Raw genomic sequence first — 15,100 nt, forward strand, 5'->3', positions numbered from 1 at the left:
TGTTCCCAAAGGAAGACCCTTTCAATACCTTCACACCTGCATTTTCATACAATATTGCCTCCCCCGCCCATTTTATTTCACTGTTTTTCAGTTTTACCCCATGGAGGCATATAAAAATATGAGTTGGGAAGGCCACGAAATAAATGAGTTGGTGATATCTGTGGATGTTTCCCAGTGGGGCTGGAGGAGAGCACTGTGTCATGCGGCAGAAATCCTGTGGTATAGAAACACCAGCCCAGGTAATGAAGCTACTCCTAAGAAGTAGAGAGAAGGAAAATCAGTCACCAGAGCAGAACAGTTCAGGGACAGTCATTTCTGCATACACAGATTCAGAAAACACATTAAAAATTTATTTTAAATATATTATAAAAGGAAGTCCATTCAACTTTAAAAACACTAGGCATTCTATCAATGATTCCCAGTTTATGAAAGCTACTACATTAAAGTGCTACAAGTCCTTTACCACCCCCAGATATTAGGCTGTTGGTCCTAATATGCACAGAAATAAATATACACTGATTCAAGAGGCACCATCCAGTTTTACAGATAAAATGCATGCAGTACAAGGTATAGACAAACTTAGATCTCGTCACCACGATTCCGAAGAATGTCTTTTAAAACCAATTCTCTTCACCACCCTACAGACTAAGCTATTTGTTGCTTTTATCACAAGGGTAAATACTTTCATCTTTTAGCTTGATCAGGTCTTCTTTTTTTAAAGCTTGAACTTCTCTTGTGGTTGAAAGTCTCATTTGCTTGCTCTCTAATTAGGATTAAAACTTTTTTCCAAGAGTTCAACCAGTAGCTTTGAGAGCACGCAGCTCCAGTGTCTTTAAATAAGACTGCTGGAATCACTAAAGTCCTTTGGGTAATACAGAGGTATCAAGAAAGCTCAAATGCAGTGAGCATAATGAACGAGCAGAAGCAGAGTTTAAAAAAAAAATAGCCATGGGGTTTTAATGAGGATTTCTGTAATATATCATTGCCTAGTTTCATACACAGATCTCAAAGTTCAAGTGTGACACTACAGAGGAGCTAATTGAACACCTACTAAGGTAGAAAAATAAAGCACTTAAAGCTAAATCTTATGCTGGTTAGGAAATTCCAGCACACAGACTCACCTTGCTTAGGTGAGTCAGGCCTATTGTTTGAATCAAGCTGAATCGAGCCTATTGCTTGATGCACTGAGAAATGGAGCAGGTGCTCCTGACTCCCAGTCCGGCTCCCCTTTTACTGTGTATATCCTGCGAAAGGCCTTTCAAACCTGCCTCCACAGATCCTGACAGTAACCTAAAGTTATTCATCATTTTGACAATAGTTTGCTAACTATTCAAGAAGCTCGTCATGCTAAATAACTATTAAAACAAATCTACCTTGCTGCTTCTCAGGTAAGGACCACTTAGGCACTACCAGGCTCCTTTGTCACAAGTGCTTAGAAACACAGTAGGTGAGTATGAACCTGAACCACAGCAGTTGGGAACGGATAGCACACTTGGATCCCCTGCTAGCAAAGCCAGACTGTTCACACAATTTTAACAGCACTCTTTTGACTGAAAGAAAACATTACAGGCTGACTGCTAGAGGCTGTCTGTTCTCTCCAGTCAAAACTATTCAAGTGTCTGTTCGTATCTTGAAAGAATTTAAAATAAAGGCTTCTCCCTTTTTACACCCAGCAGTTATGCAATTGCGGAATACAACTTTTAAGAGATCTCCCTCATCTCCCCTCAGTGATGCAAGCCAGTAGACCTACTATAATGATCCTACTATAAGAACAGTATGTTCTTGCAATACTGGCTGCTGGTGGTTTGACTTCAGTATATTGATGTCTCAGAGCAGCAGGGAGGAGGAAAGTTTGCTGCCTGGAACTTTCCAGTAGAGGAAAGCTAAGTCCTGTGCATAGACGTTACAGTAAAACAAACCAGAAGAAAGTTACGGAGAGAAATTGCTTTCTTGCTACTTCTGTATTAGATCTGAACACATCCTTTCAAAGTTTCTCAGCGATTGAAATTATCAACTTTCTGTAAGACACTTCGTCTACAGATCTGATAAGCCCTTGGGACTATTTGTGATTTCCGATTTGGATACTTGGAACATGAAATGCAGTACCTCACATGCCAGTGAAACTCCTTAGCCTTCACCATGAACGCCCAACAGCTAACCAAGAAAACCTCTGGTCTAGCTTTATTCATTAGTGACAACGTCCACCCTACCCACCCCCAAGTCGTTAATTACATCAGTTTAACAGAGGAAACCCAGGAGCTTCTGAATTACTGTCATCCACACAAATTTTGCACTTACACATTAAAAAAAAATGCACACACACAAATTCTGCATGAGTCAAGCTTTCTCATACATCCTCATCCCCCCCAGCCCCTTCCCCTCTTCTCTCTTGTCCAGCAAGGCACTAGGAAATGGTTCAAGTTTAAGCATTTGCTGTACATTTACATTTAAAAAGGCACATCTTTATTTTAAGGATGCTGTATTCCCCTTTCAGTAAGGCTCACTCTTTCTTCGACTGCAATGTGAAAAACAAAGTTACACGCCGAGGCATGAAAAAGGACACCTTGCATACATAAGGTCCTCAAACATTACTGTGTAGGCCTTGGAGATTAGCACCTGTATAAAACAAGAGCTTCAAGAGCAAATCAAAGTATAATAATGCGTCATAACACACATTCAAGGATCTCACCCTTGTCTGGGATTCTGATATTTTAAAGCAGCAGAATTTATGCAGCCATGGAGTGAGGATTTGATTGAATATTTTAAGGAGAAAAAATGAAAAACATTTTGCATTGGATAATCACTGGTATTTAATCTCCAGTCTTGGCTTGCATGCGGATATGAAGATTTGCTTATGTACTCATGCTTCAGCAATTTTGCTTACAAATAACCAGAAGTAATTGGAATAATCATCCAGTTTGCCCAGCAAAGGCCCAATTAAAGATGTAGATGGTGAAATACAGCTTCTATTTCTCAATCAGTGGATGGTTGGCTGTATTAAGTCTTCACATTAGTCAGCAAAGCCTCTAGGGTATTGAAACTTATGACTGATGTAAATAAATTAATAGCTCAGAGCCCAGTGAGCCAGTGAGAAATGTACAGAATTTGTGGGGCACTTACAAGTTCAGAACCCCAAATCTTTAGAAAACAAATGAAATCAACAATATCGAGAAGCACCCGGTGGGACCAGTCACCCTAAAGCTCCGGTTTCCACATATTATAATTGGCTGTTGAACACAAAATGCCTCAACATCCCCATGTCTTCTGATGCATACTGCTACTATCTGTCCCTCCTCACCCAATTAAGATCACTCTGTGGTAAAAGACCTGCTCATTACTGTAGTTCTTTCTAAAGCAAGCGTCCAGTAAGGCAAGCAGCTAGGACTCCAAAGCTCTCTTCACAAGGTGAGTCCAAGTACAAAGCAAGCCATGCATTTTAGAAACAGAAACAAAACCTCTTGTTAGAAAACAAAAGCACACAAAGCTGCAAGCAGAACGCCCTACAGTCCATGTACATCACTTGCTGATTGTGTCGTAATTATAAAAAAAATGAAAATTGCACTGATCATGGACAAACAGCTTCTTGTTCCACAGGTATTAAAACATTCATAAAGACATTTATTCAGGCCGTCTAGTGATCCACAGTCAGCACTACTAGACTAATGAGAGTATTAATAACTTAAGGAAAGCAAGTCAGACACAAAGCACTGGAAAGCGGCGCTCTCTCCCATTGAAATGAAAAGAGATTCTAATGACAGACTTATTGCAGTTACTGAGAACATATGATGTCAACTCTGATTGACATTGATCTCACTTCCATAATAATAGTGCTGCAGAACTGTCTCAAGGAAGTCTTCTTTCCTTTCTTCACTCCCGAAATGTTAGACACTAATACATTTGGCAACCCCAGACCCAGCTGCAATGCAGTGCCCATTTTTCCTCTGCTCTGAGACTGCCAGTACCAGGTGAATTAGTGGAGCAGGTCAGATATGGCCTCAGTTGTGAGGATACAAGAGTTGGAAATAATTTGGAACCTCACAGTTAGCATAACAGACATTAGAGCTAGGGAGGCAGCTAGTTCTGTTCTAGTCTGCTCCCAGTTTACAGACACAGCTCTATAGGGCCTCAAATATATCTAAAACACAGGTGATGATCCCACAGTTGGGATGAGGAGAAAAGGCTTCTTCTGGAGCTCTGACAAGGTGAGAGCCAAATCCCTCACTTAACAGAAGAGAAAGATATGCCAGAGCAGATCTTTCCTTGCCCACCAAGGAGGTCATGTCCATTAACCATGTTTCTCAAGAGTCCCAGAGTGCTGTGCTGCTCCTATCCTGAATACTTGCAGACGTTCACTCTCCCACAGCTGGTTGCACACTACTTCCTCCTTCAACATCACTAAATGCACAACTGGACAAATTGTGGAACTGGACGATTATTGGAAAAGGGCTGATTTTATTCATTTAGGCAGCATATTCACTCACACTTTTTACCAGAAAGCGTGACTGCTGCCTTCAGAATAAGATAGCTGATTTATTGTTTTTGCAACAATTTTAAACCAGCATGTTTTTTTTTTTTAACACTCAACTCAGACTTCATACTAATGGTTCTCCATTCATTCTTCCATGTCAGCTCTTTTTTTTCCAGCTTCACGGATGAGACAGTTCTGGTTCTGTGTCTGGTAGATCCTGTAGCCAGACTAGAAGGGTATTACCTTGCACTGCTAACTGACTACACAAGGAACAGGGTATCGGCTAAATTGGCCCCTTGATCCCACATCTCTACTTAAGCAGCAGGTTTCCAGTCACTGGAAACTGTACGGTTCTGTGGATGCTGGGAAAGAAAGGGAGAGTGCATTCCCACAAGCCTAGAACACCACTGACCACAGAACTCATGATTAGAATAAACTACAAATGGATAAAAACCAATGGCTAATCCCAGTCCTGACTTAATTATTCTGAATTAATCCGCTCACACCAACAGTGAGTTAATCTCTAAAGGAAAAACAAAAGTTGCCTTCGCATTTAAGAAACCCTAGAGGTGTCCATGATAAAATGATGCTGAACAGAAAGTGAGTTTGGTATCCGAAAATCTTAACTTGTAAGAACTGTGCTCACTTAAAAACTCTGCTGATCTTTCACCTTGAAGATTCAACAGCGAGTGACAAACTGACTGCAAAACAAATGGACCAGAAACCCAGATTCCTCATCGCCAATAACTGCAGCAATAACCCCAACACTCAGCTGCACTTCCTCCAGAGCTTTCCTTTATCAGAGCTATCATTTGGAAAGTAATAACAGTCAATCTGTTTGAAATATATTTTGGTTTCAGGAAAAAAAAAAATTCATTTCATTTTACATTTTGATGGCCTATTTCTTTTTTATGTCTGTGACATCAGAGAATTAAATTTTGCGTTCAAGATTTTACTTAGATGGAATTTGGAAGATAAAGCACATATTCGGGAATGCTTCAGCAGGTGGTGTAGCAGCTACATAAAGTCCTGTATTTGAGGGTCCTAGAGAATAAAATCATTTAACACCAGACCCACGAGGGAAATAGAGCAGTTAAAAGAAAAAAAAAAGTAGTTTGAATCACATTCAGATTCCTCTGAAAACAGAGTTTTTGTTCTCATCTCAGCACAGAAGTGGCTCTGGCAAAGCCTTTCGAACTCCACCATTACCGGAAGAGAAGGATGCAGCATCTTCACAATAAAGACTGGCCTGCTAGTTTACCTTCTCCTGAGATTCTCCCTTTTACCTTCATTAACTGTTAAAAAAAAAGTATTCTTAAAAAATTTTTTGTAACCCTCCCCAGTAAAAACTATAATTGTAAAATATATATATAATATATATATATTCTCAGTCTTTTAAAGATCAAGATTTCTGTTAAATTTTTCCAAGACGGTTGAGTTTGTATGTTCAAATATCCACTGCTGCGTTGGAGATGAAGGATTGCAGCTGTTCATAAAGATCTTTCGGTCACTCTCACTGCAGTCCATACAGCTGCTGCTTACCGGATGGTAGAGGGTCTTGTCCTGGAGAAGATACATTTTTGTGAGGTTGCTAAGCAGGGAAGATAGCTAATTTAAAACCAACAGAAATGAGACTTAAAAACCAAGGCGAGACACTTCATCACTTGAATGTATGCAAATAAACTGTTCTGTGCTTTACTGTTTGGCAAGTATTACCTTCATTTCCACCCCATGCAGTGGTATTGAGCCCAATCCTAACAATTGCACTGGGAGGCTCAGAACCTATTTCTGAAGGCAGGTCCTGCAGTCTCCAGGCTCACATCCTGTTTCAGTCACTCCGTGGCACTGTGCATATGGACTGCAAGGACTCGGACATGGCATTTAATCAAGAACTTACTTACCTGTTTGAAACAAAAGCACTGCTTAGTAGGAAGATGAATAAATCCTTATCTACTTTTGGCATGACCTTCTAGTGTTTAGAACAAACCAATAAGCACAGCATACCTCTTTGCAAACAGGTTTTGCAAGGGCGTTACACTATCTCACTTCCAGCAGCAGACAGGACTGCAAGGACAACATCCTTCTGCTTAGCAAGTCCTAGAGAAGAACTGCTTACCATTTCTAACCAGTGAAGAAGGTCAGCAACCTCTTTCTAATCATGGGTAATTAGTGGCAAAATGATAACAGATGAAGAGACAAGTAAGACATGGGTGGTGACATTTTAAAGAGACTTAGGTGACTATAGGCAACTTGACACCTTATGCATGCATGCATACACACACACACACACACACACACACACACTCACTTTTCGGTATCTCCAGAGCTGGTTCCCCTTCATTCCATGACAGTCATAGAGTGTCACAGGGCTGCTGTGGGAAATGGCATCAAAACAAAACTTCTTGGTGTGCTGAGGATCCCCAGGACGGATGTCTTCTCTCCAGCTAAATGTGAATACCTGCTAGGACAAACAGGACCCTCAGGATGGTACCGGACACAGTCCTTTCACCAGCAGAATGACATTCCCTTCTTCACCCAGGGTGAAGGGTGGGGATTACTTCAAGAAAGGACAAAACTATCCTAGAGAAAACCTGCTTCCACCTCTAGGGACAGGGACTGCTGATGCGGGGAGTCTATAACAGCTACCACGTGGACTGCCACACAGCATGCTAAATGAGTCTGCTGCTGCAAACTGCCAGGCTAGTTAGCTTGGGTACTAATGGTAGACTTGAATGTCTCTGCATTGCAGACATACATCAAGGATTAAGTGAGCAGCTGACCAATTACAGCACTTCACAGCTAGCAAAAACAGGGAAGAGCTACAGGAGCTCTGAGTTAACACTGGCAGTAAATATACAAGTCTACATACAAAATCTGCGGTCACCTTGAGAATAGTTTGTCCCATGCCTTATGACACAAGAAAACAGGAGGTTTACAGCTCCCTACCCCACTCCATTGAACTATCAGAAGGGCAAACACCAGGGCAATGCTTCCTGGTGCTCCCTATTGACCTTGCAATGATCTGTCAGCCTTCCTAGACCTCTTTGTTGGGGTGAATTAAAAGAGGGAATATACTACAGGAAAGAAAAAGGGTTTTATCTCTAATAACTAGGCATGACCTACCAATGCCTGGCCAAATCATAGCTTTAACAAAAGCTGCTGGATGCCAGCATATCCCTTCTATGTGGTGCTGCAGGGATATGGGCCAGCACGCAATCCCTCATGGCCCCCATTGGAAAGGGGCTGTTTTGAGGCTCCTTTTAGAGCCAGGTAGGGGAACAGTCTTTTCCTCAGAGAGATCTCATGGAGCACTAAGATAAACCAGTAATGAGCAGAGTGCTACTATTTGATGCAGTGTGGCCAAAAACTTCTGCACAAAGCAGCTTTGTTCCCATCTCCCTTTAGACCTCTCTTGTGAGAGAAATTACCATAATCATTGAGGTTCAAGGCTACACAAAAGTCCAAAACATTCTCCTCCTAAACATAAGCAACACTAATTGTTGAAGATCCTCCTGACACAACAGGGGCTTAGTTTTGGACTGTGTCTGAGGAAATTGGTTTCCAGTTTTCATGCATCAAGACTGATAGGCAGCAACCCTTTATCTCCCACTGAAGCCATTGCCCTGAAGAGTTACGTATGGCTCAGCAATAAAGGCATTGTTTTCTTGATCTTTTCTCAGCCCAGTTGCTACAGTTTAGACAAACTAATATTTTCCTCCCTTCTGTTACAATAAAGCTGTCGTTTCTGGTGCTTTATATGTTGAGAGGGTGAATCTATAGCCTGGACAGTTTCATCTCTCTCCAGCAGTGGTTGGATGTTTATAATGCATTTGCCTCCTGTCAGAAGGATGATAGTAAGTGGTTATTGAATGCTTCTGCAGGCCCATTAATATGCATGACGCTCCTCTATCACTTCTTTCAGCACAACCTTTGAAGTTAATATTCACTTTGTTACATATTACAGCTGCCTTGTTACTGGTTTCTTTTATTATTTTGGCATATTGTTTTCTTGTGCTTTCTTTTGTTCACCCTGAGAACTTCAAAGCAGAGGTAAAAGCTCTGCATGAAGGCTGCCAGACTGCAGACCCTGCCGCAAGCACGTCACATCCTGCTGCCAAGCCCATCAAACGCAATGCGCACGTGAGCCTTGGGGTGCACAGCACTCTCCCTTCACCTGACAGTTCTACAACAGCCTTGCTTTGCATTTGCCCGTTTTTGCAACTCCTCCTCCCCCAGATGAGTGATCAGAAGGATTGTTACCTGCACGTTGTTCCATGCTGCCTCTCCTCTGTCCTTCACGCAGCTTTCCAGCCTCAGCGGGGATCCCAGAGATCCATGTTTAGTGTCCACACACAGCCCAGTTCCTACGTTGCGTATCTGAAATATTAAAGTAGTGCTCAAGTCTCCTCTTACCAAGTGACAGCCAACAGGAAAGGAGGCTTAAACTCCTTCAAATAACAGCAGCATTTGTATGAATACAGTTTTAAGATTTCTCACTTAACTACACATCTGAGCCAGCAGCTAACAGCTAGAAGAAAGTACAAACCCCAGATGGGACCCACCAGGAGCCAGCTGTAAAATAACCTGCTGGACACAGCGAAAACACAACTGCAGAGCCCACTGTGTTGTTGCGTGTAACAATTCAATACCTCACCACTGGGGTGACTCTTTCAAAGAAGAAGATGTCTTTCCTGGTTTTCACATGTGGAAATGAAGGGGCAGAGTAGCTCAGAACAGTTGAACAGCCCTTTGGAAATATAAGATTCCTACTATTGCTCAGCTGCCCCCTCTTCCTAGTTCACCCCATTGGCATGTTCTGCCTTTGACTAGATACGCAGCATGCAGACCAAGCCAAGTCCCTTTTTTGTTTTGTTTGTATTTGCGCACTAATAGAAGCTGCTGCTTAACTGCTTTCATCGATCAAACCTATGTAACAGTATAGGGATTCTGGCCTTTGAAACATATCAAGCAGGATCTTTAAATACTTGTTTGTCACTTACAACAAACCAATACTGGAGCACAGGGCTAGGGCAACTTTACTGTCTTAAATGGAGCGTGTTTGCCCGCTGCAGGTTTCAGAGCACAAACTTGCCTCTCCCCAGGCAGCTGCGGGAGGCTCCACTGGTGGGTAAAACTTGGGCAAGTCCCATGCAACCTCATTCATGAACCACTTGAAGCTCTTGCAGTTGAGGTTGTTGCGGAGTTCCTTCTGAGCTGTGACGTCCCCTGCAGAAAGATGCCGGTACTCCGGTCTGCGCTGGTAGATGTACTCTGCGTACTCATCCATCCATACCTCAGCCACCCGCTTCAGATTCTGTGTGGGTAATTGCCATGTGTGAAAATAAAGGGGAGAAACACATGAGAACTCTCTGCACAAACTACTGACATTAGCATTCAGCACAGCTCTCCTGTTTTAGCTCAGAAAGGATTTTCATTCACATCCACTCTCTCTCTCCGGCTTTAGGACGAAGATTATTTTTATTATTCTCTAGTTCCAAGGGATTTTTAGAAAGATATTTTCAGCTGAGGTCAAAAAAGAATCCTGGCACTTAGCCATTATATCTGGTTCCTTGTGGCTTAGAAAAACAACATTAATCAAAAGTTGTTTTGTTATTTTTTTCCAAAAGAGAAGCAAGTCAGAGAATGATGCTGGTAAATTCCACTGGCCATTCAAAGGTCCCTGACAAATTGTTCTTTCTTAAATCTTCCCTGTTACATTTTATATTCACCTAAGAACTGGATTTGCACTGCTCCCTGATAGAAAGCGTCTGTTCACAGTATTCTTTCTTACCACTATTTTCTGGTTTCGTGGCTTAAAAAACTGTTTAAGAGAAACTCTGAGATACAGCAGGAATATGTATCTTTCAGGTGACCCTTAAGAACAGAAGCAAAGGGTTTATTTCCTGGCAGCGGTATGTTTCACACTGCTCTGCACAACAACCCCACAAAAATAAAACCAACAGAAACCAAAAAACACAGCACAGACTCGAGCTGTTTGAATCAATAACACCTCGAGTTTTGCACTGGCTCTGCAGTGAGCCTTGCATCTCTTATTTTGGGAGAAAGACAAAAGCTGAAATCATCTATCACTTCCATGCTAAAACAGTGTCTTAACCCACTGTGTAATTCCAACGCAGCAATGCACATGACCCTCTCAAGGTGCCTGCCCTACTGCTTGTCATAAGGCACTCAGTCAACTGTTGGACCTTGGACTGTTCTCTGGCAACATGACATAAGCTCCTGGTGCCACACAGCAACGTGTTGCATGCAGCCATGACCCCACAGCACCACCCAACTTACCTGAGGGCAGCCGGCCTTGCAGTGGTCAGATGCTGCCAAAAAAAGCTAGGATGTTAAGAATGAGCAGTGCTCCCCGGCCCCAAGTGCAGCCTACGCACAACAAAAACGGACGTTCATCTCAAGATGACTTTAATAAGCCATAAGATATAGCCTTCCCTGCACCTGCCCACCACTGCCTTCCAGCACTGTGAGGGTATACAAGAGTCAAACACTGAATCAAAAGAAATACAGCTCCTTCCTGAAGGGATGGCACAGACGGGAGAGCGCTCTGTTCCTCTGGTAGGTCATTTCTGGGCTGAGCAATAAATCCAAATCTCTAACTAGGGTGATGCTATTAAACTGAGAAACATTGCAGCACTTTGCAAGCCCTAAGACTGCAGAGCAGCAGGGTACTTTTTTGTGGTTTGTAGCTTTGCAGCCTTCCTGCTCCTATGATTTTTTTCTCCCACCAGAGGGCAATGCAATTCCTTCTCAATTTGAGAAATTAATTGGACAAAGCCAGTGCACAACAAGCAAAGGCTCTTTCCTCTTTGGGCTACGCTAGATTAAGAAATAAGATGCCACAGAACTTTGCATTGTGGCAAATTACAGCTTGCTCATTTAGTGGTTTGTGATGCTTGAAACGGAGAGGTCTTTCAATCACCAAAACACAGTCAGCAGTACGAAGGATGCTGCTCTTTGAGAACACAACTGAAGTATTGACTGAAGTATTATACAAATAAAAATGTTATCTTGTCTTTTAAATTGGTGATTCCATACCCTGTGCCTGACTGCAAAGCTCTCTCTCACCATCTAGTAATGGATGGTATTTTAAGCATGGCAGCTGTCCACACATGAGTCTGTAGTTCCCCTAGACTCTCATCTTACTTTGTTAGACGTCTGCTTCTGCAAAAGCTGCCCATTTGTACAAGTACAGCTTGAGTATAGCAAGCCTAAATTTGCCTCTGCAAATGTGGCACGGTCACGCTGTGGTCTGACATCCCTCATAGCTTAAGAAATAAAGAAAACAGAAGAACTTTGCTATACAAAACCTTCCCACAAGCATGTGTCTGATCATGTGCAGGATGAGGGGAACATCACTGCCACTTACTCTTGCCAGGCTGACTCCTGTTGGAACCTTGTAAGGAACATATTTTCTGTAGATATGACCAACTCTAGAGCAAGGGATGTCCTCCATACGACCTCCACACATCCATACCTGTGAAACAGCAGAGATACAGATTCACTCATGTTTATATGGAGGGAAAAAAAAGACTTCAAGTTATGAAGAAGCTTAATGCAGAACTTTATTATTATTTTTACCTTACAGTACATTCTTTGAAACACCCTCCCTCTTTGTTTTAGTTTCAAATCCCTTAACTACCTGCTTAGAGCCATGCAAGCCTTGATTTAGTGCAAGTACTATCAAGCTCAATGGCTGATAAACAGTTTAATTTTTTGTTCCTTAGAGAGAAGAACAGAAAGAAAAGTCTAAGCACACAGCACACTTTAAATTGCTGTAACAGCAGCAGTAGCCATAACAGTTAGACTGGGCTGCCATATACGATCCTAGGGGTAGGCTGCACAGAAAGGAAGCATCCCTACAGTACCAGTCCTGTCATATACAAAATGCTCCAGGGAATACACAAGCCTGCTTAAGTGTCAGACAGAGGGCAGAAAAGAACTGCTACTTTACCCTGTGGTTATCACTGCAAAGTCTGGGATATCACTTACATGGTTTTACTGCTGACAGGCAATCATTGGTTTTGCAGCCCGACAATTAAGCAGAAATCTCTTCCTGGTGAAAACGAAATTAGCCTTAAAAACGCTCTGAGAAAGCTGATGAAACACACTGCTAGTTAAAGATGACTACATTGATGTTTGACTTGTGGTTACATTATGCCCAAAAGTTTCCTTCCCCACTTGGGAAGACCTCACTACATGCCAACAGTCTGCAGCAACTTTCTATTATTCCTCATTTATAGCATGGATGGAATCATTTTGCCCAAGCAACTGAAACCAAAGGATGCTTTCTGCAACAGCTAATCTACTTTGTTAGGTTTAAGAAATATATTCCTACGTGCTTCCCAGAGATACCTAATCAGTAGTGAAAGTATCCTTCACTCTGCAAGACAAATGATTTTCTGAATTCCTGAAGCATGACATTGCCATGCCCTTTGCTTTGTCCCTAGATCTTACGTTAATACCCCCAAGGCAGCAGTATTAAAGGCGGCCTGCTGGTGCTGCAAGCTGATGCAGAGCTCTTGATCTCTCCATTCACTGTGGCTAATTTGAGCCACCGCAGTTCACTGTACAATGAGCTTAGTCAACAGCTTCACATACAGCAGGCAATTCCATTAATATTCTATGGTGACAATATTAAATACTTAGCTTGGAAGAGAAATATTTGGCCAAGGCTGCTGCATAATTATTAACTCTGACACTAAAGTCCTCTGGTGTTTCAGCTCTGTCTACTGGCCCTAATAATTACAGTCATTTGCTGACTGTGTATAACTTAATGGGGGTTGGTTGCTCTCCGTTAGTGGAATATTTTTCACAGGCAACTTCTGAAGTTCAAGGTACTTAATTACATGCCATTACAGTGAAAGAGAGACAAGAAGTTGACAAACACTCCTTCTACAGAATTTCATTCCTTTTGTCCCTGCTGTGTCTTGAGAGTCTGGTAAAGGAGAGATGGAGATGAAAAAGAAACTTCTTTCAGCTTCTGTGAAGTTTATAGTGGAATCAGAAATGCTTCCCGTTCCATAACTGCTGTGCTTTTTATTACAAAGGGCCACGATATGATTTCTTCTGCTAGGAAATTAACAGACTAAGAAAACAAGAATTTGGAGATGTTTTGTGCTTCTACGACAAAAATGCTTTATACAAAGCTGTAAGAGCTGCAGCATATGTATCCAGGACCTGGGAACCATTAAATCTGCAGGAACAGCTGAAGAAGACTAGAACGCAGCGACATAAGCAGAAACATTCCCCAACAACCTGTGTTTTTACACTGTACGCTGTGCCCAGTATGAAGAAAGTCCTATTGATTCAAAAGTAGCTGCATTTTAGCATAACACATGCCTGAATGAAAATACCAGCTTGTTGTCCTTGCTGCCAGCCCAAATGGCTCCTTAAGGAAAGGCTTTCAAGTTGGGCCATTGTGAATGCACACCTCCTCTGAAAACACAACTGCTCTAAGAAACAGCAGAAAGCAACTTCTGCAGTCAGCAAGAAGCTAGAGGGAAGAGCTCTATCCTTGCACTGCAGGTGGTGCAACGCAGACAGCACTCATCTATTGTGCGGTACACCGGAGATGAAGGGCGGATGGGAAGCTGTGCAGAATGGGGAGACATTGGGCCAGGAGCTCCTCACTGACTCTCCATAAGACGCTACATACACACATGCAATGATATGTTAAGAAAAGCTACTGAACAAGTAAAGTCTAAGATTAGTTCTACAGCTGTTTTCCTAATTATGATTTAAAATACTTACTCCCCAGTGATGCTGCACCAATGCTGCACGGAGCCAATGGCAAGCTTCCCAATTCCTGCCAGCAGACCTCAGCGACCCTTCCAACGTACTTTGCCAGCTCAGTGCTTTACTATTGTCTCGTGCTGCAAGTGACAGCACGCTTGTGGTACAAATCTAATTTTAAAAGCATAGTCTCATTGCTGCTTTGATTTATTTTATTAGTGAGCTTCTTTGTGTGGTGACAGAACTCATTACAACCTCCATAAAGACAATTACCAGTCCTTATCTATAAAAATGGCAGAAAGGAGAGAGGCAAAGAGTGAGACGTGCATCAGTAAAACACTGCAAACAAAAGCATTAGGAAGTTGGAGCTAAAGGTCAGGGGAATCGCATCCAAGAGTCTGTCAAGGAATAACTGCAAGGGAAGCAAACCCAAAATAGCTGTGTGCTGAGAGCACACTTCCACTCAGTTGGCAGTATTTGGTTGTTTTGGAACAAGGGTACAGTTCACAGGCATGACACATCAGAACTTGCACTGCTAAAAATACAGCACTGCTGAACAGCTGAAGCAGCGCTGTTCTGTGGGGAGCACCTCACAGTGACACTGACTGTCACTTACTGCTGCCTTCTCCCTCGGTCAAAGAGCCAGCTATTTTTTGGGGTGTTGTTTTATGGAGGGGTGAGATTCACCTCTCCAGCTGACATGACAGTAAAGACCAGAGCCTGGACTTGGTGCACTTAATTTCCAACAGCCATTTACTAGAACATCGTAAGAACAAGCATCAGAGCTGGTCAGGCAGGCAGGGCTCTATAGAATGACCTGATCAGATCTCATTAGGAGAAAACAGGAATTTTCTCTTCCTCCTCAGGCACAATTTT

At 42.4% G+C, this 15,100-nt stretch overlaps 1 protein-coding gene across 1 annotated transcript in view; it reads right to left on the reverse strand.

Annotated features, from left to right (window-relative positions):
* Positions 1–328: 328 nt before the first annotated feature.
* GALNT10 (polypeptide N-acetylgalactosaminyltransferase 10) overlaps positions 329–15,100 on the reverse strand; it is an 81,793-nt gene continuing 67,021 nt past the window's right edge. The window contains exons 8-12 of the mRNA XM_046900446.1: positions 11,859–11,966; positions 9,561–9,782; positions 8,729–8,845; positions 6,777–6,926; positions 329–6,031 (exon numbers count right to left, since the gene is read on the reverse strand). Coding sequence (XP_046756402.1) covers positions 5,864–6,031; positions 6,777–6,926; positions 8,729–8,845; positions 9,561–9,782; positions 11,859–11,966 — 765 coding nt within the window. The 3' untranslated portion in view covers positions 329–5,863. The remainder of the gene's footprint in view (positions 6,032–6,776; positions 6,927–8,728; positions 8,846–9,560; positions 9,783–11,858; positions 11,967–15,100) is intronic.

Source organism: Gallus gallus, chromosome 13 (genome assembly GCF_016699485.2).
Source record: "Gallus gallus isolate bGalGal1 chromosome 13, bGalGal1.mat.broiler.GRCg7b, whole genome shotgun sequence".
Classification (NCBI taxonomy): domain Eukaryota; kingdom Metazoa; phylum Chordata; class Aves; order Galliformes; family Phasianidae; genus Gallus; species Gallus gallus.